Source organism: Pneumocystis murina, assembly GCF_000349005.2.
Source record: "Pneumocystis murina B123 chromosome Unknown supercont1.13, whole genome shotgun sequence".
Taxonomy (NCBI): domain Eukaryota; kingdom Fungi; phylum Ascomycota; class Pneumocystomycetes; order Pneumocystales; family Pneumocystaceae; genus Pneumocystis; species Pneumocystis murina.
Genome location: NW_017802371.1, coordinates 268,798 through 292,997, shown reverse-complemented (window position 1 = coordinate 292,997; position 24,200 = coordinate 268,798). Strand labels below are relative to the sequence as shown.

The window sequence follows — 24,200 nt, the reverse complement described above, 5'->3', positions numbered from 1 at the left end:
AAAGGGTTTTTCATATTTTTGAATAGTTAAAGAATAGGTCCGGCTTAGATTTTGAAATCTCAATTAAATGTTTAAGAGTAAAATAGATGTTCTTAAAAGTATATAATAATTGAGGAAAATTATTGATTGAATTATCTTAATAGAAATAAGTGTATCTGGAATTATAGTGTTCTTTTTTTTAGAATTTAAAAGATAAATTTATGGAAAAAAATATGATTAAACAGGTTACTCTGAAAAAAGAAAGGGTATCTATATCTTCGTCTAAAATGATTCAGGTTCCCCTTCATGCTAAAGGTATTAAGTTGTTTTATATAGAGATTTCATGATATTAAGTTTTTAAAAAAAAGATTCGGAAAATTCTCAGAAATTTAAGAAATATTCAGGAGGATTGGATAAAATCCTTCAATCATTTGATGGTTTTGAGGAATGGGCGGATTATATATCATTTCTTTCAAAACTTTTGAAAGTAATTGAAGTTTTAAATAGATTAAGAACTATAACAATTAAGGGTTATTAGACTCTTCAAGCATATCCTACATTTGCAGTTGTTCCTTATCAAGATCTTGTTGCATGCAGGTTATCGCAATGTTTGAATCCGAATCTTCCTTCTGGTGTACATCAGAAAACGCTGGAAGTATATTCTTATATTTTTTCGCTGATTGGAGTATGTTAAGCGTTTTGATAATATATAGGACTAAATATGTAAGAAAAAAGGACTTTCTGAATCCCTTTCTCTTTGGAGTAGTGGTCTTGCACATGTTATGACGTTTGCATCTACAAAGATTAAGGTATAGTTTTTTATGGATGGGGTTTCTTTGTTTAAAAAAATAGCCACATTTTCTTGAGCTGATTGAAAGGTTTTATTTACCATTGGGTTCAGATCTTCGCCCTTGTACAAAATCTTTGATTATTTCATTGCTTCCTGGTTTAGAAGAAGAGTCTGGAGAGTATTTTAATGAAACTTTTAATGTGTTGGATTCTATACGACAAAAGCTTGATGACGAATCTTTTTTTTGGCAATGTTTTTGGCTTTGTATAATTACATCTCCTCAACAAAGGCAAGGAGCTTTAAAATATTTATCTAAACGTCTTCCTGTTTTGAAAGGAAGCTCTAATGGTAAATTTATATTGTTTGTTATTAGATTATATTTGAGTTTAGCTTTATTAGATATTTTTCCAATAATACATCCTGATTCTGGTCTCTTTATAAGAGCATTTAGTGCTGGACTTAATGATGAACAATTATTAATTTGTCGTGGTTTTCTTGAGCTTTTAGTTCAAAATGTTCCTCTATCATCAGATATTTTCCAAAAGTATTTACTTTCATATTTTTTTCTCTTAATAATATATTAGAAATATTCTTCCTTCTGATATTGAGCTTTTAATAATATCTGCAATTAAAGTTGTTTTAGGAAAAGAATTATCTCTTAATCGACGTGTTTGGTCATGGCTTATGGGTTCTGACTTAGAACAAAACATGGATGAAAGATCTTATTTTAGGAATTATGCTATGGATCATATGATAAATAGTATAAAAAAATATTTGACTCAGTATGAGAACAATCCCGTAAAACTTGGAGAAATGTTTAGAATTCTTTTGTCTTTTATGGATAGGCCTAGCATAGGAAATATTGTTGTCTCTGAGGTTTTTTTACCCTCTATAAGAACTATATATATATATAGTTCATTTGACAATGATAGTTTATATAATAATGTTTTATCTTCTGCTAGAACATTTTTTGATTCTATAGATTCAAAGTTAATTTGGAGTAAAATATTATCTTTGGTTGATAAACGGGGTGTTTGTGATTTTCTAGATTATAAATTTGCATTATATATTATTTCAAATTTTAATATTCATGAGGAGGATATGATTTTTTTTCATATTTCTTTGGTTTTATTTATTATTATTTCAAATATTCCTGATATGTCAGAGAATATAACAGTCGAGAAAACTTTGTTTTTGATTACACATAAATTATTATTTCATATTCCAAATAATAATAGTGTATCTAATGTTTTATTGGATGAATACAATGTTCAAGATCGAGTAGCTTTGAGAGATAATATTATAGAATATTATAAGGATTATTCATCTGCCCATAATTCTACAAAATTGTCTAGGGAGATTGTTATGGATTCTATTTTTTATCAGCTTATTGATAATATAGAGCATTGTCTTAATAATAATTTTTATTTATTTGAAGTACTCTTGCTTATCTATGAATTTATTCCAAAGGCCTCTCAATGCTCAAAAACTCAAAAAAAAAGGATATTGGATGTTATAGAATTTGTTGTTGGTCTTAAGGAACTTAATTTTGATCATATTTATTTTATAGTTAAAATTATTATTGTATTATTGCAAAGAACATGGATTAATGTTGAAGATATTAATACTGATAATTTATTAATTCCTTTAGTTTTTTATGTATGTTTTTTAGAAAATTCAAGTATTTTTAGAAACTTATTAATTTTAGATATGGGATTGTTTTTCTCCTGGAAATTCAAAACATCATATTGATGCTTCACGGTTGTTATGGGCATTACATAGAACACTTGATGGTTCCTATATTGAAACAATAATAGTCTATGCAATGAATATTCGTGAAAGTTCATATACTTCTTGTCTTAAGTTTACAGTATTATGGAAATATAGTGGTAATTTTTTTCTAATCTTTATTATGATAGAATTAAATTGTTAAAGTTGATGAGTCTCTTTTTGTTCATGTTCTTGGAAGGCCGTCTTTAATAATGATTGGTTTTCTTCATTCTGATGATATTCATACAAAACTTTTAGTGAAGTCTTGGATTAAAACTTTAGATTTTTCTTTTATTAGGTATATATTTTTTTTTATTTATAATTATTGATGAGTGTAAGATTGTTGGACATTATAATTACAAAGTTATTATCTTTGGAAATTATTTGTTCTCCTAAAGATCAAGTTATTGAGGAATTAGAGATCTCTTTGTTTCTGTTTAGAGAAACAGATGATGTCTTAATGTTGTCTTATTATATATCTGTATGTGTAGAAATTATTGAATCAGGAGGAATCGATTTTTTAGATCATGCTTTTACAGAACTTCTAAATGTTGATATTGACAGAAGTAAATTGTTATTTAAATGTGAGTTAATATTTGTTTTGATATTTTACAATAATGGGTGATTTAGATTGTTTTACATTTCCTGATATGAGTTATATTAGTATTTTAGTAAGAATTGCTATAAGGTTAACTGAGACTTCTTTCTATTTATAAACTTATAAAACTAGAGCTCTTTATATGATTCCGGATTCTGATTTTCTAAATTCGAAATCAATAGTTATTAAGCTTCATTTTTTTGCAAGCAAACTTCTTTTTTATATTGTTTCTAAATCTAATTTATTTGATGAAGAGCTCATTGAAGTATTTTTAAAAAGGCTTATAATAAAGGACTTTCTTTTTGAATCTATTCTAGATAAATACGTTTTGGATGTTTTATATATTATTTTAAAACGGAATATTAATCAATATGAAATTAGTTTTAAAGAGCTTTTTTTGAACAATGCTCGTCTCTTGTCTATGGAAGAAAAGTCTATTGATCATCCAGAAAAGTCATCAGTTTGCAACATTTTATTTATGTTAGTTAAATTTTTTGTTACTCGATTGTCTGCAACAAACATTCCTTCAAATGTTGAAATCTTAATAGATTTTTATAAAAATTGTCTGGGCTTATTTACCAGTGATATATTTCAGATATTTATGCCATTTGTAGAGACATTATCTGGTCGAATTAATTCTAGCATTGTTGACTTAGAAGTTGGTTTTTCAGAATCAAAAATGGGGAGTTTATCTTCTTATGAAATTATTTTACATTGTTTTGATGCCTTGCAATGCACAATTTCTTGGGCACTTGAAAACCATGATTATAAATTCAAAAATTTTGTTTCTAAGAGTTCTGAAAATGTAGGATTTTTTGGTAATGTTATGTCCGGTGTATTTTCTGTTGAAGCTCCCAATAGTGTTGATTTTTTTACTGACGTATGTTTTTTAAAAATATATATATATATTAATGATATTCAGATTTTGAATTCTATATTGTTATGTTTTCAAGATGTTGTAAAGTTGACTTTTTATGTTTGGTCCTGGTTAGAAGGTAATACTGTTGTTGTTGATTTAGGAAAGCAAGAAACATATAAATTTATAAATATGAGACTTAAAACTGCAAGTAGGCAGTTGCTCTATGTACTTTATGATACGAGGCCTATAGAAACATTAGAAAGCTTAATAAGTTCAGTAAACAAAGGAGATATAAAGGTAAAAATATATATAGGTATATTGATTGAATTAATTTTTGAAGGCTGAGGAGTGCATTTTCTCTTTTTTATCTAAGTTTGATGATTCTAGAAAACATGAAATAATTCCTTTTTTAATTAATAGTATTAATTCTAGAATAAATCCTCTTTCTGTTACTGGCAAGTGCAAATCTAGTTTAGTTATTTCTTTGTATTAACAATTTGCATTTTTATGTTTATTTTGATGTTTATAGAACACCGAATTCAATTGTTAGCTTTCTTACAAATTTTGTCAAATTTTCTCAAACAACTTTTCTAAAGCAGAATTGGCCAATATGTTTAGCTTTTCTCCGAGATGTTGTTAACATTCCTCAACAATATCAAATAATTAATACATGCATACTCCATTTTTCTACAATATTGATTAGGAAACTAAGTGAAATGGATCTTGATAATGAAAAACGGACTAGAAAAGAAATGGCGGTAATATTCTTGTTATTATTTGTCTTTTTTTATATGATTTTAGGATATTTATCTACGAATTTTGAACTTTGCTGTTTTAAAGACATCTAGACCTTGTGATTCTACTCTTTTTTTAAATAAGAATATTGATAATCAATTATTACTCGATGATTATAATGGTATGTTATATTTATTTATTTTTTTAAAGTTAAAATGCTTTTAGATATTGAGGAAAAAGAAAGTAAGGTTCCTAATAGTGCTAATAAATCGGGTAGAAATAATAAATCTGTTACATCTCCTACGTTTCCGAGTAATGAATTAGGTTCTATTTTATTTAGATATGTAATTCCTTCTCTTTTTAAAATAATAATGGATAATGAAAAAATTTTGCAAGCCTGTAACATGATTATGACAAACATTATTGGATTTGAAAACCGGAATTCTCAGTCGTATGATTATTTATTTTCATATAATGATAATTAATTGAATATAGGCCTCGAAAGTATTCAGAAGATAGTCTCGTTTTATTGGCTAAACTTAGTGAGGTTCCTGGCTCTTATAAATCTTGGAGAAAAGAAGTTTTAGATGCTTTTAATGATAATTCCTTTTTTTATATTTCTCTTAATGAAGCTTTATTATGGAAACCTATTATTAAACAATTATATGGAAATAATAAAGAGAGGTTATTTGAAATGTTAATTCGTTTCCCATTTTATTCTGCTACTAGTATTTTCGTTTTCAGAGATTCAGAGATCTTTGCTCGAAAATATCAATTAAAGCGGCTGATTTTTGTTTTAATCTCGTCAGGTAAAGATAAATATGCAGATAAAATTAAAGACATAGAAAATGTTGTTTTGGAAAATATTAGAGGGGAATTAAGAAGAGTGCTTCGAAAAGAAGTGTTTTTGTTAATTAGAACACTAATTGTATCTATGTCATCGATACATTTAACTTCACTTTGGGCAATAATTTTATCTGAGCTTCAATATTCTTTTGATGACCTTTTGGAGAGGGATCTCCCATGGAATAGGGAACTTCTTGATTTACTTCTTGATACATGCAAGCTTTTGGATGTAATTTTAGTTATTGAGCCAGAGGATTTTTTAGCGTATGTCTTTTTTTTCAATTTTTAATTTTTTAAAGACTTATAGTTATAAATGGATTTTTATAACAGATACAATTGATGCTGTCCATTTTTATGATAAATGGAAACCTGTTGCCTTGGTAGATAAACTTTTTCATAAAATTTTTACATTTCTTCAGAAGTCTTCATCTACTGTTGAATTATCTGAAGTAGGATATTTCTTTTTTTGTGGCATTAGAATGAAATTAATTATTTTTTAGACTTTTATAGATACTCGTAATCATAATAAGAGATCTCCTTTGCTTGTTTTTCAAACAATTAATGATGTTTCTGATATTAAACCATTTTTAACTCGTATAAGTACAAACAATTATGATTCAATGTATGATATGTGTTTTCCTGATATAGAAGCATGTGAAACAGGGATATTAAATGATCTTTTTTAAAAATCTTATCTTTATTGAAGTTGCTATGGTAACAAGGTGACCTGGGCTTTTAGGAATAACAGATGTTAAAATCTCCTGAATTTTTTTAAAAAGATTTTTTTATGACATTTATAGCTGATCAGCAGGATAGTCCTATATTAGAAGAGCATATTGGTTTTACATCTAAAAAGGATATTTTAGGATGGTATAGTTGTGGATTTTCTAATGAAGTTTTTTCTTCTGTTTCAATAACTACTTTTATTCCTGTGTTACTAGAGCAGCTTGTTCGGAGTTCGGGTGTTTTATTATCAGATAAGAGTACACCGTGTCTATTCCATGATTCTTTTTTTGCGTTTAATTTGTTTCGGGTTGATAAAAAATCAAATTTATGTGTTATTTATATTCATGGGATAGGATGGATAGATAGTTATAGTTTCTCATTGTATGTGTATTCTATAGCGTCATTTTTTCAGGTCATCGTTATTATTAGTATTAGCAGTTTGGCAGATTATGGAAAGAATCGTAAAATGTTGTTTCTTGTTTTTTCAATTATTGGAGGTATATCGTCTATTTCTTTCATTTTCATCAATAGGAGATATCTTTTTGCCTCATTTCTTTTTGTTCTAAGTAGTGTAATGTGTCTCGTAATGGCGTTTTTATATTAATGTTGAAAAGATGTGTTTTAGTGCTTCTACTGTCCTTCTTAATGCCTTCCTTCCCGGATTGTGCAGAAATCATCCTTCAGTTTTAAAGGAGCGTAAGATCTTAGACTCTCTTTGGCAATCCTTATCAGATGATGGTTTTGGAAAAGAAAATGTTTCTAAAGGTAATCATATTTATCGTGATTATTTGAAGACATATGATTTGCATATATCCTCGTTGATATCAGATTTATCTTCAACTTTTTCATCTCGAGGTATTGCTATAGGTTATTTGGGTGCTATTATTTTTCAAATTGTTTCAATTATGATAATTTTTGTTTTTGGTTCAGGAATAAAGTCTTTTCAAATAATTATTTGCGCAACAGGTATACAGTGTTTTTATTGCTGTGTTTATTTATATTATTTTAGGATTATGGTGGTTGGTTTTTACTATTCCTGTTGCACTATGGCTTAGGTCTCCTCTTTTACCTTCATTGTCTAAAGGCATATTGGGAAATTATCCTGTTATAGGATATATTTTATATTCATGGAAATCTTTAATTCAGACATTTTTAGATATACGAAAATACAAGAAAATAATGCTTTTTTTAATTGCTTGGTTTTTTATTTCGGATGGTTTATAATAATTTTTTTGTTCTTAATTCTTATTAGCATTAGCATATTCCTCAATTTCTTCTACAACTGTTCTTTTTGTGAAATCTACTTTGCATATTTCTCCTCTTGGTTTTATTATAATAACTTTTTTGTCTACATTGTTTGGTGTAATGGGCGCTTTTCTTTGGCCTTATATTGCTCGAAGTTTGAATTTTTCTCTTTCCCAAGTCCTTGTTTTTATTCTTTTTTTATCACTTTTTATACCAGTTTATGGAATTCTTGGTCTTTTTCCAATTTCTTTAGGATTAAAACGACCTATAGAAATATACATATTATCTATGTTTTTCGGGTTCCTTTATGGAGGAATACAAGGGTATTATAATAAACAAGTTATCTCTAATAGAATTATTCATTAATATAGATATTCTCGAGCTCTTTTTGGCAAATTATGTCCTGAAAATTACGAGACTAGATTTTATGCATTATATTCTATTACTGAAAAATCTAGTTCATTTTTCGGCCCCGCTCTTGTTGGCTATATTTTTCGTAATATTTCCATAAATTTTATTTACAATTATTTTAATTATTATAGATTTCACACATAATATGCGATATTCATTCTTTTTTTTACTTATGGTTATGACAATATCTATATTTATTTTGTTTCGATCAAAAATATCTGATAAATAATCTTCTATATCGTCAACTTATTTCAATTATTTCTATTTATAAATATTTAATTCTTTTATTTACTTCTAATTTTAGAAAATACAATTTCTTTCTAAATATAAAGATTCTTATAAATAATTCTTATTCTTTGCCTTCTAGATCTCTATATAATAATATTTTTCATTTATTTATTTCTTCCTGTTTATACTATTATTTTTACTGCCTATCAATCTCATGTTTACTCGTTAAGATCGTAGCGGCCCAATTACTAAGAAATGGGTCGTCCCCCTAAGTCAAAGAATATAAGATCGTCTTTATCGTCAGATGATGACCAGCGTGTTTCTATTGAACCTTGTTTTACGGAGGAATTGGAGACGGAGGCTTTTGAAGAAAGATGGATGGATGATTTGGATTTATTAGATAATGATCTTCCAGAAGATGTAGTTACTAGCGAATCGAAGAAAGATGATTCAAACGAACTAGAATCTATTTTAAGGGAAGGCTATGTGCCTTCTGGTTGTGGAGAAGGTGAAGCAGAAATGATACCTATACAATTGTTAAGATTAGGATGGGGATCGCTACAAGAATTTGATCCTAGTTTAAGTGGTTCTAAGACGATTGAAAAGCATTCCCGTGAAGCCATTTTAAAGAAGTATTTTCCAGAATTCCAGGAAAATGAGGTTCTTAAGTTTTGTGAGTTATTTATTTCTAAAAAAGCATTTTTTGTTCCTGTTAAGCATAAAATGACTCGTAGTAAGTAGAATAGGTTAGATGGAGCTGTATCTGATAGATATAAGCCTGCTTTCCTTCATGGGTAAGATTGGATGTGGAGCAGGATGATTCTCAAGCTTTTGCATCTTTTGATCGTTCAATACGGCCAAGATGGGATGATGAGGTTATATTTATTTCTTCATTTTCTGAGGAGGTAAATGAGGAAATAAAGCTCGATAAAGAGTCTTCGGATGTTTTCGTATTTTCTTCTGAAATATCCCATACGCCTGGCTAATACATTTCAGCATTCGTCTTCGTCAAATGAAATGAATCATGATCTGCATTTGACATGCTTCGATTGGTATAGAAAAGTCTTTTCAGACGAATTTTCTCCCAGTAAAAATGTGACGCTGGTTCGATCGAATTCAAAGATTAAGTTTATGGGAGAGGGGTTTCTTTCTCAACTTCAAATTGATGACCGAATATTTAATGGAAATGTTGAATTAGCTTCTCCTGTACAGCTTAATTTTAATGATCCTTTTCTTCTTCTTGATATTCAAAGGGCAAATTCTGATTGTTATAAACATTTAACGAATGATCATTTTTTATATAATGATTTATCGAGACGATATAATATATCTAATGATGAAGCTTATGATTTGTTGCGTCAAAATCAGCAATCTCGTGTTCGTCAAACTCTTGGCCATTTATCAATTGAGCATGGATTGGTTGCTGATCGATTACAGAGTCCTTATTATAAGACAAGGCTTTCAAAGACAGAATGCCGCTTATTTCATAGGCCAGTGATTACGTTTAAAATTGATCATGAAATTAAATTTAGTAAAATTGGGTTGCGAAAGAAAAAAAAGGATAGAATAAAGGATCCAAAGATATTACTGAACACAACTAAAGATATTACTCTTAGTGATAATTCTACTTACGTATTGATGGAATATTCTGAGGAATATCCTTCTGTTATTTCTAATCCTGGGATGGCATCCAAAGTTGTTGTATTTTATCGTAAAAAATCAAATGAAGATTATACAAGACCAAAAATGACAATTGGTGAAACTCATATTTTAGAGCCTCAAGATCGTTCTCCTTTTTGGAACTTTGGAACAGTGGATCCTGGAGAGACGGTACTTACTTTGTATAATAAGATGATACGCGCTCCAATTTTTGCTCATGAACCACAAAGTACTGATTTTTTAGTTATACGGTAAAATATTTCGTTCTGATAATTCATAATTAATTATATTAGAAATACTTGTTCACAGGGATCAAGATATTATCTTCGTAATATAAAATATTTATATGTTATTGGCCAAACATTTCCTGTAGTTGATGTTCCTGGTCCTCATTCAAGAAAAATAACAATGGTTAGTAAAAACAGGCTCAAAATGATTTGTTTTCGTCTTTTACGTCGCGAAGAATCTGGGAAAATTCTTATTAAACAGATGGCACATCATTTTCCTGATCAAAATGAAATGCAACTCAGACAACGTCTTAAGGTTTGATTTTATTTTTATTTTATTTATTCAATATTTTATTTTTATTAAGGAATTTATGGATTTTCAAAGGAAAGGTGATGATCAAGGATATTGGAGATTAAAGTCTTCCGAAGTTCTTCCTTCTGAAGTGGTTATTCGTAATATGGTTTCCCCTGAAATGGTATGTCTTATCGAAAGTATGCAAGTTGGTCTTCAGAATCTTGAAGATGCTGGATATGGGCGAGCTGTAGAAGATGAGAATATGGATGAAACGTGTCTAAGCATTGATCAACAATTAGTTCCTTGGATTTTAACAAGAAACTTTATTAATGCTACTCAAGGGAGAGCTATGTTAAAATTGCATGGTGAAGGAGATCCAACAGGTTGTGGTCAAGGTTTTAGTTTTATAAGAACGTCAATGAAAGGGGGGTTTAAATCATTGGATGAAACAATGGATGAAAAAACCGATGGAGATAAATCAAAAACAAGTCATGGATATAATATAGCTAAACAGTCAAAAGCTTACGAAGATGAAATTGCAAGAATATGGAAATCTCAGCGTATTGGATTAAGCATGACAGGGGATTCAACTACGAGTGATTCGGAATATGTAGATTCTCAAAAAGAATCTTTTAATGATAATAAAATGGATGGTGGATGGTATGTTTCCACTCCACAGTCTGCTGATTTGATTGAAAATGATAATTATGTATCTATGAATTCGCAAATGGGTTCTGGTCAAATTAATAAAGTTCTAAGAATTCAAAGATTTACTCGAAACTCTTCTGGGCAGTTAGAAAGAAAAGTTGAGATTGTTCATAATATTAATGTTATACGAGCATATATAAGGCATAGACAGCTTATTGATGATGAAGCTACAATGATGGAAAAAATGGGACCTACTGATGATGATGATGTAAATAGAAGGCGTAAGAAGTTATTAGAAGAACAATTGACACGATTAAAGCACAATCATGAAAGACGGCAGGCTCGAAAGGCTGCTAAGGCTGCTCAAAAAGCTGAAGCATCAGTTTTGTATGAAACATCTTTACCAAATATAAAGAAAAATACTTCAAGTACTAATAGACGCTGTGGAAATTGTGGTGTGTTTTTTTGCTTTTTATATATTATATTAAATCTTTTTAGGACAGGTTGGTCATATGAAGGTTTTTTTTGTATATTCATGATATAATGCTTAACTTATTTAGACTTGGAGAGGATGTTCTATGCATGGAAATGCTGTATATAATACCTCTGGCCTTTCTGATGACGAACAATAATATTATTTTAAATGATATATTGTAATATATAAATATTAGAAAATCTTTTATAAATATTTATTTGGATAAGTATAATTCTTATTATGTTTGATGATATCCTTGGCTTTTGAATATTATGCTTATTATTTCATTTGTTTTAATTATATTTTGATTAAAGGCGATATAATCGATAATTGATAGATGTAAAAATATCTTTGGTTTATTTATAAAATTATAGAAATAGGGAAATATGGTTTATTATTTTTGATATTACTATGTGGTCTAGTTTAAAGCGACAATTAAGTGCAGCTCTGCGTGGCGAGGATGAGGAGAGAAGTAGAACTCATGGTATATAAAGAAAATAGTATACGCCATTATAATTAATATATTATAGGATTTCATGTTCTACGAGTTGTTGAAGGATCTGTTGCAGACAAAGCAGGCATTGAGAGTTATTATGATTTTATATGTGAGGTAGATGGAGTAGAACTGACTGAGGATTTTGGATGGCTTTCTACATATCTTTTAGGTGCTGATCGGCCTCTTCGCGTGGTAATTTGGTCATTAAAAGATCAGATGGAGAGATGTATTCTTCTTTTACCCTCAGAACATTTCGGTTTATCATTACGTTGGTGTTCAATAAGTGTTGCTCAAAAAGTAGTATGGCATGTTTTGAGTATTGAAACTGGATCTCCTGCAGAAGCTGCTGGGCTCTTTCCTTATGATGATTATATTGTTGGTACACCAGAGGATCTTCTTCGTAGTGAATCTGATTTAGGAACATTAATTGATAATGTATGTAAGAGTTATAAAATATTTTTTTAACATAAGTAAAGTACATGAACCGATCTTTAGGTTTATATGTTTATAATAGGCGTCATGAAACAACGCGTTTAGTAATACTTATACCTAATAGAAAATGGGGAGGTTCTGGTGCACTCGGATGTGGTTTAGGTTATGGATATCTTCATAGATTACCTGGTATAACTCGAAAAAAGATTCAACCTGTATCTAAGGTTTCGGAAACATTTGTATATGAAGAATTACAGGATACACTTGGAATTCCACTTACTGAAACCGAGAAAATGCTAGGAGTTTCATTAAATTCTCAATTAACCTCACAAACTAAATTGAAAACAAAATCTCGGAAAACCAATAAAGTCTTTGATGAAGAGATCCTTGAATTAATGAAAGAAGGTGAAGAAAAAAGTCAAGAAATAGAAAGAAAGGTAGTATTCGTTTCCCCCGAACCTGTTTCCCAAGAAACTACTGATTAAAAAGAATATCATTCCATATATACAATGTTTATATAGTATTTTTATATTATTTGGTACAAATGTTTATTTATATATATATTATTTTATATATCTTATATTGCTTATCGATGCAGAGTTTTGCACGATTTATTCAGAGAAACTGCTTTTGATTATGCATCGGTTTATTGGCCCTCCAATGATGCGTGTAAATGCATGCTTTACGGTGAGATGTGTATCAAGGAGTTTAACATCTCTTGTTACACCTGTATCTGAACTTCAAGCTGTTTTTGATCGGGTTAAGCCAGGACAATCTGTTCAATGTTCAAGTCTGGTGGAAAATAAGGGGGGGTTATTTAGGAATACGGGTCTAATTGTTTCAAATGACTTGGTTTTCTTAGCTAGAGATGCAGTAGAAAATGCGCAGTTGTTGTCGGATGATATTACTCAACGTCAAGTTCAGAACGTAGAAGACGCACGTAGAATTATTAAAGATTTGGATAGATTGAGTGACAGGCTTTGTAGAGTGATTGATCTTTCCGAATTATTAAGAACGGTTCATCCAGATAAAGAATTTGTAGCGGCGGCAGAAGAGACATATCATTATATGTACGATTTTATGAATATATTAAATACACATACAGGACTTTATAAGGTGAGTTTTTCTAAGATTTCCTGAATATGATTGATATGAAGAGAAGGTATTAACGCGGATTATTGAAAATGGTAATATTGTTAAAGAATTGACAGAAGAAGAAAGAGTTGTTGCCAAAGGGTTTCATCATGATTTTGAAAAATCGGGAATAAATTTATCAAATGAAAAACGGAAGAATTTTGTTGATATTTCAAGTCGTATAGCCTTATTAGGGCGTCATTTTTTTAGTCATTATAGTCTTAAACAAGATTACATTGATATTCCATCTTATTTGTTAAATGATCTTCCATCAGAGGTATTATCTATGCTTAAGAGGGGAGATGGATCGAATCTTAAGTTTCCTACTTCGGGATGGATATATCAGATGGGAATGACGTTGATTCCTGATCAAAATGTAAGAAAACGTCTATATATTTCTGGACAAGAATCAAAGAAGTCTAAAATCCTAAATTTGGAAAATCTTCTTAGAGAAAGAGCGGAATTGGCACAACTTGTTGGCATGGAAAGCTATGCTGAATTAGCGTTGCTTGATAAAATGATGAAAAATCAAATGTTTGTACTTGAGTTCTTAGAATGCCTTGCAAAAAATAATATGCCTATTGCAAAAAAAGAGTTGGAGCCTCTTTTGATCAGTAAGAGGATCCATCTTTTCGATTCTAATATATCTTTTCTTAATGCTTGGGATAAAGATTTTTATCTAAATTTAGAAAAGAAATATTCAACTTTTTTTGAAAAAGATTCAATTATGTCATATTTTTCGATTGGAACTGTTATTCAAGGTCTTTCAACCTTGTTTACAAAACTTTATGGTTTATGGTTTGTACAATCTGAAGTTTATCCTGGAGAGATATGGCATCCAAGTGTTAGAAAACTAGATGTATTTTCAGAGGAGGGTCATATAGGTGTTATTTATTGTGATTTATTCTCAAGACCTGGAAAGCAGAGTGGTGCTGCGCATTATACAGTGCGCTGTTCTCGTAGAATAGATGATGATGTTTTAGTAAAAGGAGAGACAAGTTTTGAATATTACAATAATCCAGTTCTCAAGAGTTATGGAAAGTTATATCAACTTCCAATTATTGTTTTGGTTTGTGATTTTGGGCAAGTCGTTGATAAAGGTCCTACTTTATTGTCTTTTTCTGAGTTGGAGACGTTATTTCATGAGATGGGACATGCACTTCATTGTATGTATTTGTTATTTGTAAATAGTATTTTAATTTTTTTTAGCTATGCTAGGACGTACTGATTTTCATAATGTTTCTGGAACACGTTGTGCGACTGATTTTGTTGAGTTTCCTTCTGTACTTATGGAGCATTTTGCTTCTGATATTTCTATAACACCTGCTTTTGCTCGACATGCAGCAGATAATTCATTTTTGTCCCCTGAATATTTTAGTAGTTATATTAAAAATCATTTCAAGATGCAAACAGTTGAAACGCATTCTCAAATTATAATGGCATTTTTGGATCAACAATATCATACATCCGCTCCTTTAGATAAAGGATTTGATTCTACCAAGGTATTACATTCTTTACAAGATAAATGGGGTTTATTTCCATCGGTTCCTGGTACATCTTGGCAGACACAATTTACTCACTTATTTGGATATGGCGCTACTTATTATTCATATCTTTTTGATCGTGCTATTGCTGCAAAAGTTTGGAAGGATATATTTGCCAAAAATCCTACATCTCGTATTGCAGGAGAAAAGTATTATAAAGAAGTCTTGAAATGGGGTGGAAGCCGTAATCCATGGGAATGTCTTGCTTCTTTGTTAAATGATGAAACTTTAGCAAATGGAGGGTTAGATGCGGTTAGAAAAGTAGGCCATTGGGTATTCGATAAATAAAATGGTTGAATATATACAAAACTTTTATTATTTTATAACTTATATATGATTATTGAACTAAAGGGCCAAAATAGCAACATATTGCTTTTGTTTTTCCAGATGCCTTTAAATAATGTGCTTCTACTTTATGTGGGTATTTAACTAAGGCTGTTATCTAGAAATGTTAGAAATTAGTTTTATATATTTCTTTTTACCGAGGCTAAAGATGAGGTACGTGGTAGATACATGACAATTTTGTTGCTGTTATTTACCATACAATTTGCTGTATGAAATAATAAAGAGCTTATTTCATTAGTAATAACCAATAAAATTAGAAAATATACGCAGGATAAGGCTTCATGGCTTCTATATTGAACACCTCTGAATTTTGATAATCTGGCCCACCTGTTTAATTTATATCAATATCATTAGTGATTAATACATAATACCCCATGGTGGACTTAAAAAAATAATATCTCCCTTGTAAAATATTATTTAAATGTTATATAATTTAAAATATACTTTTATTTTTTTTGAGATATTAAAGAAATCTGCAAGAATCCATACAATTTTATGTTCTACATTGTATATTCGTGCATTATGTTTTGCACATATAAGTTTTATTGGATCATCATCAATTGCAATGACTGAAAATGTTTGAAATATTATTAATAATAATAAAAGATATACCTGCTATTTTATCAATTAATGCAAACTGTATAGCATTTCCTCCTGCACCGCAAAAGCCATCAACTACGACAAAATTGTGGTCATGTATTTTCGATAAATGTGTTGCAATTTGACGTCCTAGTGGTTCTGGAGTGACGCTATACCAAGACTCTTCATCAAGCCATATTCCTCTATCAAAATATTTAAAAAGTCGACGTCTTTGATGCCAATATCTTCTTTGTCTTAGGTTTTTTTAAAAATAGTTTCTATTTTTACTTGTTTAATTTTGATGGAAAGTTGGATCGACTATGACGAACAATAGTTTGTCCAATAACAATATAAGATTCCCCATGTTCGTCATACTTAATGGATACACCTGCATCGATTTCTTCTTGTCTTAATTTTTCTGGTCTTTGATTGCGTTTTTTCATAGATCAAAATTGTCGGATATATTGAATGTTAAGATATAAATATAAATAATAGATATATTAAAATATTATTAGCAATATATCTAGGATATTTTCATTAGAATTGTGCTGAAAATATGTATATAGTAAATTATGAAAAATTGAAATGAAGATTGCTTTGTAGATTAGAATGATAATTTTTTGTAAATGATTGGTAATAAAAAATATAGTACAAATTGGATTTTAATAAATAATGAAATGTATTTAGATAGTAAAATCAAAGTCCTTAAAATGTTTTTTAAATTGAATTGAATCCTGGAATTCTTGCTCATTTGTTTGAACACAATTTTTCCAATCACTTCTTTCTTCTAAATTAAGAACTTTTGATATGACATATCGTGCAAATTTTAGATCAAAATATGTTTCTGGTTTTATTATGTGAACTAAAATAGTGTTGTTGGGTAACCAAATACGAAGATAATTTTCTTCATCCTTTTTGATGTCTCTTTTTTCAAAATTGTATTTCTTTTCATTTCCCATGGAAATAAAAGTGTTTTCTAATTCATCTGATAGATTTTTTTTTATTGGAATTACTTGCCAATGTAAGTGGATGCCATTTATTCTGCTTATTTCAAAAGCTACAGTGTCACATCCTTTAGATTTAAACATTTCATTGATAGATATACGATATCTTCTATTGTTAGGGATAAAATGACAAACGAGATACCTACCTTTCCATTTCTTCCTTAGTTTTATCTCTGTTTACTTCTTCAATAGCGTTAATTGTAGGAACATGCGCAATAGGAATAATTAAAACATGCCCTGGGAATGAAAGAGAAGGTGAATTAGTGGAACTTGTTGTTAAAGGACCTTTTGGGAGTGCAAGATATGTTTCTGATCCTATAGAGGTAATTAAATGACGAGCAATTCTTGGATCTGAAAGACAAAAAAAACAAAACTCCACTAATTTGTTAGCTATGTTTTTATAAATAGAAAAAAAATACATTTAGGATGATTACGAATAGGTTTTCTCGAAGCAGTAGTCTTTTTTTGTGGGCAATTCTAATTAATAAATAAGTGAATACTTGTAATTAATTTTTACCTGAATCCAATGACCTTTTTGCATGCATATTTTGCAAGTATAATTGGGTGGAATAGTGCTTTCTTTTTCATATTTTTCTTTGTTTAATTTTGATGAATTATAAATTAAATGATCTGTTATATTGTGAATTTCTTTAAAATTAATAAACATTTAAAAAAAAGTGCATACATACGAATACAGTTTTGAGGAACTTGATCAGAATTAGTTTCTTTTTTCTCTTTTTTACTTTAAAATATTAAAAATGAGATATAAAAATTATGAAATTTACATAATATGATCATATGATTTAGATATTTCGGTATCATGTTTCTGCCTCTTAATACTATTTGAAGATTCTTTATTCCAGAAAAAGGTATATTGTGAATCTTCAAGATTATGCTTAATTTCTTTAGAATTTGTATTTATTTCTTCTGTAAAAGGATTTCGTGTAACATTTGGTATATTTAACGTATTTGATGTATCATATAAACTTGATGCTGTGATATTAAAAGCCTGATTTGTATTAAATAAATTTAAAATTTTTAAAAGACCTTACATAAGAAGACTAAAATAATGTTAATTTCTTATGTAATTGATGATATATAGTATACTCTTTCTTTGTCTGGGTTATCTAATGAGCCTAATGATATAAATCTTGTAATATTTGTTTTTTGTCTATCTTCAATAGAAATATTTTTATAAGGTTCTCTTTCGTAAAATATTGAACCATTTGATGAGAAATGATATTTAGGTTGGATATATGATGTTACTTTAGCTATAGATTGAACCCCAGGAATCATTTTCGACATCTTTTTGCATGAAAATTTATGTATGTCTTTAGGCCATTCAAATGTAACAAGAATATCCGAATCTTTCCCTTTTTTCATAATAAAATCTACCTCGCTTTCATAAATATACGGTTTTATTTCAGTATCCTATTTATATAATTAAGAAGTTGAAAATTTACATCAGATTTATTACTTCTGGTAATATTTTACAGTAAAACTGTTTTTCTTCATACTTTTGTTTTTAGCTTATTTTAAATAATTATTAATTAATTAATATACCATCCCTCCTAGACATGATATTTTAATTCCTTTTGATGTTGTTAAAGTTCCTAATTTTCCTAGATATATTATTAAGTCCTAAATATTTGTTTTTTCTCGTGCCTATATAAAACAAATTTTTGCATATTTCTCCATTATTTTTAATTGCTTTTTTTTCAACTTTTTTATGAAGACGTTGTTTTCCAATTGAAAAATATGTAGTTATTGGAACTAATTCCCTTAAGCAATATAAAAAATATTAACCATCAATTACTTTGTATTCTTCCTTCAAGTAGATCTATGATTTCTAATTCATCTGTTCCTGATTCTGGAAGAAAATCACCTATACAAAATAAAAAATCAAAGTTATGTTTTTTGTTTAAATCATGAGTTTTTTCAAAAATCTTTTTAAAATTTCCATTTGAAGAGCCAAAAAATAATCTTTTTCCTGTAAGATAGAGTGCTTATTTAATTAGTTATCTCTTACACTTTACTTGTATTATGATTCATATTAAAAATAAATATCGAAATTTTTTGACGATCATACAGGATGGGCCAAAAGTCAAAGAAAAGTAAGGCGATTCATAAGAATCGACCATCTGAAAAATATATTGATTCTATATTTTCTGACTTTTCCTTAAATTCAAATGGTAAAGATAAAGAAGAAGAAATATTGGAAGCGAAAGTTTTTGGAAATAATAATTCATTTAATGAAGAATTGAAGAATTCATTGTTAAATATATCTAATTCAGATGAGTCAGAATCTTTTGGTGATAGAACAGTTGACTTTTCTTTGCTTCAAGACCATGAGGTTTGTTTTTGAGTATTTAGTTTTATGTCGGTAAATATTGTAGCTTTTTTATGTTGATACATCTACTTGCCAGAATGAATTGGCTGACAGTTTAAATAAAACAGCGACTCTGCGCATAGATGAAGAGAGACCAGCATGGGAAGATAGTGATGATGAAAGATTGTTAATTTCTTTAGCTTCTGTAGGAAGATTACGAAAATTGAGGGAATCAGAAAAAGAGGATATAATTAATGGTAAAGAATATAATATTCGCTTGAGAAAACAGTTATTCTGTTTGTAGGTTGTAAATATTATATTGATTTTTTATAGATTTGAAAGGATAAATCCTGTTCCAAATTGGGTAGTTTTATCTAAATCTTTAAATGATGAAAATTTAAAGCAAAATGGAAATATTGGCGATGATAATTCTGATAATTCTTATTTTTTAAATGATGTTTCAATATTTACAAAATCATTAAAGTCATTATTTGAATCTTCAGAAGGTTATATTAGAAAAACGTTATCAGTATTGCCTCCTACTACCATTAATATAAAAAGACTAAAAGATGCAAATGCCTGTTCTCCGTCTGAAGTATTTATATTAGACTATTTTTACTGAATTTGCTAATTGGGTTGAAGTCTGCAATTTTATCATTATCTTTTCATCCATTTTATCCTTTGTTATTGTCGGGAGGATATGATCGTATTCTAAAGATATTTCATATTGATGGAGATGTTAATCCACTTGTTTCATCTTTATATCTTCATTCATCTTCTATTCAAACAGCAGTTTTTCATCCGAATGATAATAAAATAATTGTAGGTGGTCAAAGAAAATATTTTTATATTTGGGATCTTGAAAGTGGAAACATTAGAAAGGTCAGCAGGACTTATGGTCATGATGATATTCAAGGAAGCATGGAAAAAATTTCAGTTAGCCCTTGTGGAAAATTTATTGGTATTGTTGGAAATAAAGGATGGTTTAATGTATTGTCTGCTGGAACTGGACAATGGATTACTGGTTTTAAAATAGAAGGTGAAATTAGTGATGTTTCTTGGCTACGATCTGGTGAAGGAATATGTGTTTCTAATAAATATGGTGGAATATGGGAATGGAATATTTTATCACAAAAAGTTATGTCAAAATGGAATGACGATAGTTGCTATGGTATTACTAAAATATCTTTAGGTGGCTTTGATGATAGATGGTTTGCACTTGGGTTAGTATTATACTGTTACATCTAATAAAATTGATCGATGTAGGAGTAATACTGGTATTGTTAATGTCTATGATAGAAGAAATCTTTCAGGAGAATTGAATAATCCATCTCTTTATAAAACGTTGAATAATTTGACAACTTCTATAAATACTTTGGAATTTTCACCCGACGGGCAAATATTGGCTATGGCGAGTAAGGAAAAGCGTGATTTTCTTAGATTAGTGCATTTTCCAACTGGATCTGTTTATAAAAATTGGCCAACTGGTTCTACACCTCTTGGAGATGTTACTGTAACTAAATTTTCTCCATCGGGAAGCGAAATAGCTATTGGAAATAAAAGTGGAAAAATAGGATTGTGGCGCTTTGCATATTATTATACATGATTCAATAATTTTCATGAGTTCTAGGAAATGTATTTTAAAAAATTGTCATTTATGAATAATATTTAAGGAATATATAGTTAAAGCGTGTATTAAATTATATTTTAGGGTGTTTATAAATTTATAAAAATGAATATATATAATATTTTCTAACATAGCATATAGAAAATTAAGAATTTTCTGAATTAAATATGAATGAATTCGCCCTTTTCTTTTCTTTGAGTAGTTATAGCAGCAATAATAGCTAAAATAATGATAAAAAATGGTTTTTTTATTATAAAATAGCAAACCTGCACCAACACCACTTCCGTCTTGTGCATTGATTAATTTAATTTTGTCTCCTTTATTCATATTAGAGCTGACTTTAATAGGTAAAATATTTTACCATATGGCTCAAGTATACATTTTAATGCATCGCAAACCTGTTTCTTAAAACCAGGATATTTATTTATTACACTGCCATCCACACCTACAGAACATTCCTAAAAAAAAATAAAAACAAATAAATAGAAGAGTGTTATAACCTTAATATTTTTTTTTTTACATATTGCTGCTATTCCACAAGCGCTGAGATATGCAGATCGCTTTGCTATCAATTTCGTAATTCTTTTAATAATTTTCCTTTCAAATATTGTGCATTCTATATGAAATTGTGTTTTGAAAAGTCTAAAAACATAAGATATGATAACAATATTTTAATGTTTAACTTATATGTTTCTGTAAGATCTTCATGAGTATCTCTATTTTTTTTAGGAAAAGCTTAGTTAGAACTTTTACTTACAGTTCAATAATACTTAAATATGATGTTTGAAGAGAATACGGACATTTCAACATTTCAAGATATTGTTCTTTAAAAAATAATTTTTTCTTATATAAATCCAATAAAATTTGTCTTAGGATTTCTCCTAGATAAAACCCAGATACCATTTTTTCAAATGTTTGCTGTCCTGGAGATCTAGATTCTAAATCAAGTTGAATATCATACTTTGTACGTGGAAGAACGAGATGCTCATTATCGAATGAACCTGCATTATTTAAGAAGGACAGAAATATTTAAACGATATTACCCCATTCGCAGTTTATAGCAATAGGAAGATCTGGAGGCAGATTTAAATGTTTAATTTTTGGAATGTATTTTACTTGTTCCATGTATGCAGCTATAAACGACATTAATAGTAATATTTTGCTATTATTTTTATACCATTAGATCCTTTATATTGTTACATGTGAAAAATGCTTAATTTGTTATCAAAACTTACCTGTTCCAAAAATCACACCAAGTTCTGTTGTACTGTCGACATAATTTGAAGCTATTAAAGTACCGGCAGTATCATTTACTAGAGCAACAACTTTTACAGAAATATTCTATAAATTTACTAAAAGCTTATAAATATATAATAGATATATACTTCTTTCTCAATTGCTTTGGTAAGGATTTCTACAACATCATGACCTTCGACATTTTTTATGTCGAATTCTTTTGTCCAATGTTTGAGAATCCCTTGATCAATTCTGTCTTGTCTGAGACAATCAGGATTTGTGATGCTTTAATTTCTTTGTATATTACCTGCATGGATATGAAAAAGTAAACCCTAGTGTTATGTCTTTTTTGATTTCATGATGTTCTTTCAAAAAATCTTTAAGACATTTCGCTACGAATCCAAAAAATACGTCTGAATTACTTTTCTTTAATTCTTGAGACTATATTTTTCATTATGATTGTTTTCTAGATTTTTATGAGATACAATGTTGTAATTTGATTGTACGATATCAAATTTTCTCTTTCCGTATAAATTAACTTTACATAATCTAAAATTAGTACCACCTGAAAACAGTTAAGTAAAAACTAAATATTTTTTTTCGAGATTACCTATATCAAGAGCTAAATAGGTGCCTTGTTCGTCTCCATTGGCGTATCCTAAAATCCATGTGGGAAACATAGGCTTAGATATATCAAAATTTTGCATAGGATCTTCTGAATACATACAATTGTTTCCCCTTGTTTTGATAATCCTATAAAATTATTGGCTTAATTATATTTTTTAATTTGAATTACCTTTCTCTAATTGTTGAACGAATTTATCTATGATATTATTTAATTCTTCCTTTTTTATAACAAACATTTCCAGTTCGTTTATTTCTTTTAATATTTCATCAGGTATACTAAATAAATATTAAATTTTAGTTTTATGTTTTAAAAGATTAATATACCCTTCTATAGGGTCCATATTGATTATTTTTTTACTAAACAATGAGAAATAACTTTATTGTTTAAATATATATATAATGTATATATATGGCTTATATGTTTTTGAGTTTTTTATTCTTTTTAAATTTTTTCTATGATTTATATAAAACTATATTTTAGTATTGTGGTCATGGGAGTCATGTGATTAAACCTAATTTATAAAATATATAATATAATAATAAAAATAAATATATAATACAATAATAAATATAAATAATAGTACGATAAAATATATAGTTAGTTATTATTATTTAGAAATAATATATGGTAATTTCTTTTTGTATAAAAATGTATTTATTGCATGATTTATTATAGAAATATACAACGCTATTCAATATTATATTCTCGCTTGAGTTTTTCAAGATTGGCTTGTCTTAATGCAATATCTTCTGCTGTATCTGTTTTTCCAGATATTTTTTCAGGCTGATGATAAAGTACTGTAAGATATCGATCTGAAAAATTGAAGCCGTTGAGCTTCTCGCATGCCATTTTTGCATCATTATAATCAATATAGACAACGTATGCAGTTCCACGTGTTGTATTATCATTCCCCCTATTTATTTTAGAATTCAAATTTAAATACAAGTATGTATGTATATATGTATATATATATATGTATATATATATATATATGTTTTTAGAGAATGCAATGAATTATAATATTAAAATTGCAAATTTTATAAGAAAAGAGTAATATTTACTTACAATCGAATCTGTCTATATCCTCATCAAACTTGGTGCTTTTAATATTAAAAATAATTTAATTTCATACCTTATTGGTCCGAATTTTCCAAAAAGATCAAAAAGTTCTTCTGTAGATACTTTAAAGCTTAAATTCTTCACGTAAAGCACAGGAAGTTGTGGTGTTTTTGACTGTCTTGATATATGTGCCATTTTTAAATCTTTATTGTTAAAATTAATAAATTTTTAGCATTTATTTTTACTTAAATTAAAAATAAAGTCTTTTCGTTATTTCTGAATATTTAAAAAGTATA

At 28.5% G+C, this 24,200-nt stretch overlaps 10 protein-coding genes across 10 annotated transcripts; 6 read left to right on the top strand and 4 right to left on the bottom strand.

Moving 5' to 3' along the window:
* Positions 1-200: 200 nt before the first annotated feature.
* Positions 201-6,263, top strand: PNEG_02382 (hypothetical protein; the record flags this gene model as incomplete). The annotated part of the gene is made up of 20 exons (XM_007876197.1): positions 201-294; positions 348-466; positions 518-664; positions 708-788; positions 832-1,117; positions 1,169-1,313; positions 1,354-2,428; positions 2,478-2,658; positions 2,705-2,837; positions 2,879-3,123; positions 3,170-3,227; positions 3,270-4,017; positions 4,060-4,293; positions 4,337-4,482; positions 4,526-4,754; positions 4,798-4,912; positions 4,957-5,182; positions 5,227-5,841; positions 5,885-6,026; positions 6,078-6,263. The coding sequence occupies 20 exons, from the start codon at positions 201-203 to the stop codon at positions 6,261-6,263; spliced, it is 5,205 nt and encodes a 1,734-aa protein (XP_007874388.1).
* A 101-nt stretch (positions 6,264-6,364) lies between these two features.
* On the top strand, positions 6,365-8,201 carry PNEG_02381 (hypothetical protein; the record flags this gene model as incomplete). Its single annotated transcript, XM_007876196.1, has 6 exons — positions 6,365-6,874; positions 6,918-7,269; positions 7,313-7,519; positions 7,562-7,871; positions 7,920-8,044; positions 8,091-8,201. 6 exons carry the CDS (start codon positions 6,365-6,367, stop codon positions 8,186-8,188), a joined length of 1,602 nt encoding a protein of 533 aa, XP_007874387.1. The 3' UTR covers positions 8,189-8,201.
* A 241-nt stretch (positions 8,202-8,442) lies between these two features.
* PNEG_02380 (hypothetical protein) lies at positions 8,443-11,648 on the top strand (the record flags this gene model as incomplete). Its single annotated transcript, XM_007876195.1, has 7 exons — positions 8,443-8,920; positions 8,965-9,137; positions 9,184-10,097; positions 10,140-10,389; positions 10,439-11,471; positions 11,515-11,534; positions 11,577-11,648. 7 exons carry the CDS (start codon positions 8,443-8,445, stop codon positions 11,646-11,648), a joined length of 2,940 nt encoding a protein of 979 aa, XP_007874386.1.
* Positions 11,649-11,902: 254 nt separating this feature from the next.
* PNEG_02379 (hypothetical protein) lies at positions 11,903-12,904 on the top strand (the record flags this gene model as incomplete). Its single annotated transcript, XM_007876194.1, has 3 exons — positions 11,903-11,975; positions 12,022-12,422; positions 12,464-12,904. The coding sequence occupies 3 exons, from the start codon at positions 11,903-11,905 to the stop codon at positions 12,902-12,904; spliced, it is 915 nt and encodes a 304-aa protein (XP_007874385.1).
* A 132-nt stretch (positions 12,905-13,036) lies between these two features.
* PNEG_02377 (hypothetical protein) lies at positions 13,037-15,842 on the top strand. The gene is made up of 3 exons (XM_007876192.1): positions 13,037-13,535; positions 13,582-14,719; positions 14,763-15,842. The coding sequence occupies exons 1-3, from the start codon at positions 13,056-13,058 to the stop codon at positions 15,383-15,385; spliced, it is 2,241 nt and encodes a 746-aa protein (XP_007874383.1). The 5' UTR covers positions 13,037-13,055; the 3' UTR covers positions 15,386-15,842.
* Positions 15,435-16,464, bottom strand: PNEG_02378 (hypothetical protein; the record flags this gene model as incomplete). Its single annotated transcript, XM_007876193.1, has 7 exons — positions 15,435-15,539; positions 15,580-15,667; positions 15,709-15,769; positions 15,814-15,844; positions 15,887-16,011; positions 16,055-16,266; positions 16,310-16,464. The coding sequence occupies 7 exons, from the start codon at positions 16,462-16,464 to the stop codon at positions 15,435-15,437; spliced, it is 777 nt and encodes a 258-aa protein (XP_007874384.1).
* A 240-nt stretch (positions 16,465-16,704) lies between these two features.
* On the bottom strand, positions 16,705-19,077 carry PNEG_02376 (hypothetical protein; the record flags this gene model as incomplete). Its single annotated transcript, XM_007876191.2, has 13 exons — positions 16,705-17,131; positions 17,172-17,403; positions 17,445-17,502; positions 17,543-17,673; positions 17,715-17,767; positions 17,811-18,034; positions 18,078-18,086; positions 18,133-18,456; positions 18,503-18,541; positions 18,589-18,647; positions 18,691-18,798; positions 18,842-19,008; positions 19,055-19,077. 13 exons carry the CDS (start codon positions 19,075-19,077, stop codon positions 16,705-16,707), a joined length of 1,854 nt encoding a protein of 617 aa, XP_007874382.1.
* Positions 19,078-19,117: 40 nt separating this feature from the next.
* PNEG_02375 (hypothetical protein) lies at positions 19,118-20,960 on the top strand (the record flags this gene model as incomplete). Its single annotated transcript, XM_007876189.1, has 5 exons — positions 19,118-19,378; positions 19,422-19,642; positions 19,688-19,949; positions 19,997-20,577; positions 20,621-20,960. The coding sequence occupies 5 exons, from the start codon at positions 19,118-19,120 to the stop codon at positions 20,958-20,960; spliced, it is 1,665 nt and encodes a 554-aa protein (XP_007874380.1).
* A 182-nt stretch (positions 20,961-21,142) lies between these two features.
* Positions 21,143-23,185, bottom strand: PNEG_02374 (hypothetical protein; the record flags this gene model as incomplete). Its single annotated transcript, XM_007876188.1, has 16 exons — positions 21,143-21,201; positions 21,248-21,298; positions 21,343-21,439; positions 21,482-21,623; positions 21,665-21,697; positions 21,739-21,982; positions 22,025-22,114; positions 22,159-22,167; positions 22,217-22,322; positions 22,367-22,478; positions 22,525-22,658; positions 22,703-22,782; positions 22,828-22,900; positions 22,945-22,970; positions 23,014-23,120; positions 23,169-23,185. 16 exons carry the CDS (start codon positions 23,183-23,185, stop codon positions 21,143-21,145), a joined length of 1,380 nt encoding a protein of 459 aa, XP_007874379.1.
* Positions 23,186-23,532: 347 nt separating this feature from the next.
* PNEG_02373 (hypothetical protein) lies at positions 23,533-24,099 on the bottom strand (the record flags this gene model as incomplete). The annotated part of the gene is made up of 3 exons (XM_007876187.1): positions 23,533-23,758; positions 23,911-23,922; positions 23,978-24,099. 3 exons carry the CDS (start codon positions 24,097-24,099, stop codon positions 23,533-23,535), a joined length of 360 nt encoding a protein of 119 aa, XP_007874378.1.
* Positions 24,100-24,200: the final 101 nt, after the last annotated feature.

Coding starts and splice junctions, on each gene's coding strand:
- PNEG_02377 (XM_007876192.1), top strand. CDS start 13,056: ATGCATCGGTTTATTGGCCCTCCAATGATGCGTGTAAATGCATGCTTT. Junction 13,536..13,581: donor CACATACAGGACTTTATAAG/GTGAGTTTTTCT, acceptor TATGAAGAGAAG/GTATTAACGCGGATTATTGA. Junction 14,720..14,762: donor GATGGGACATGCACTTCATT/GTATGTATTTGT, acceptor AATTTTTTTTAG/CTATGCTAGGACGTACTGAT.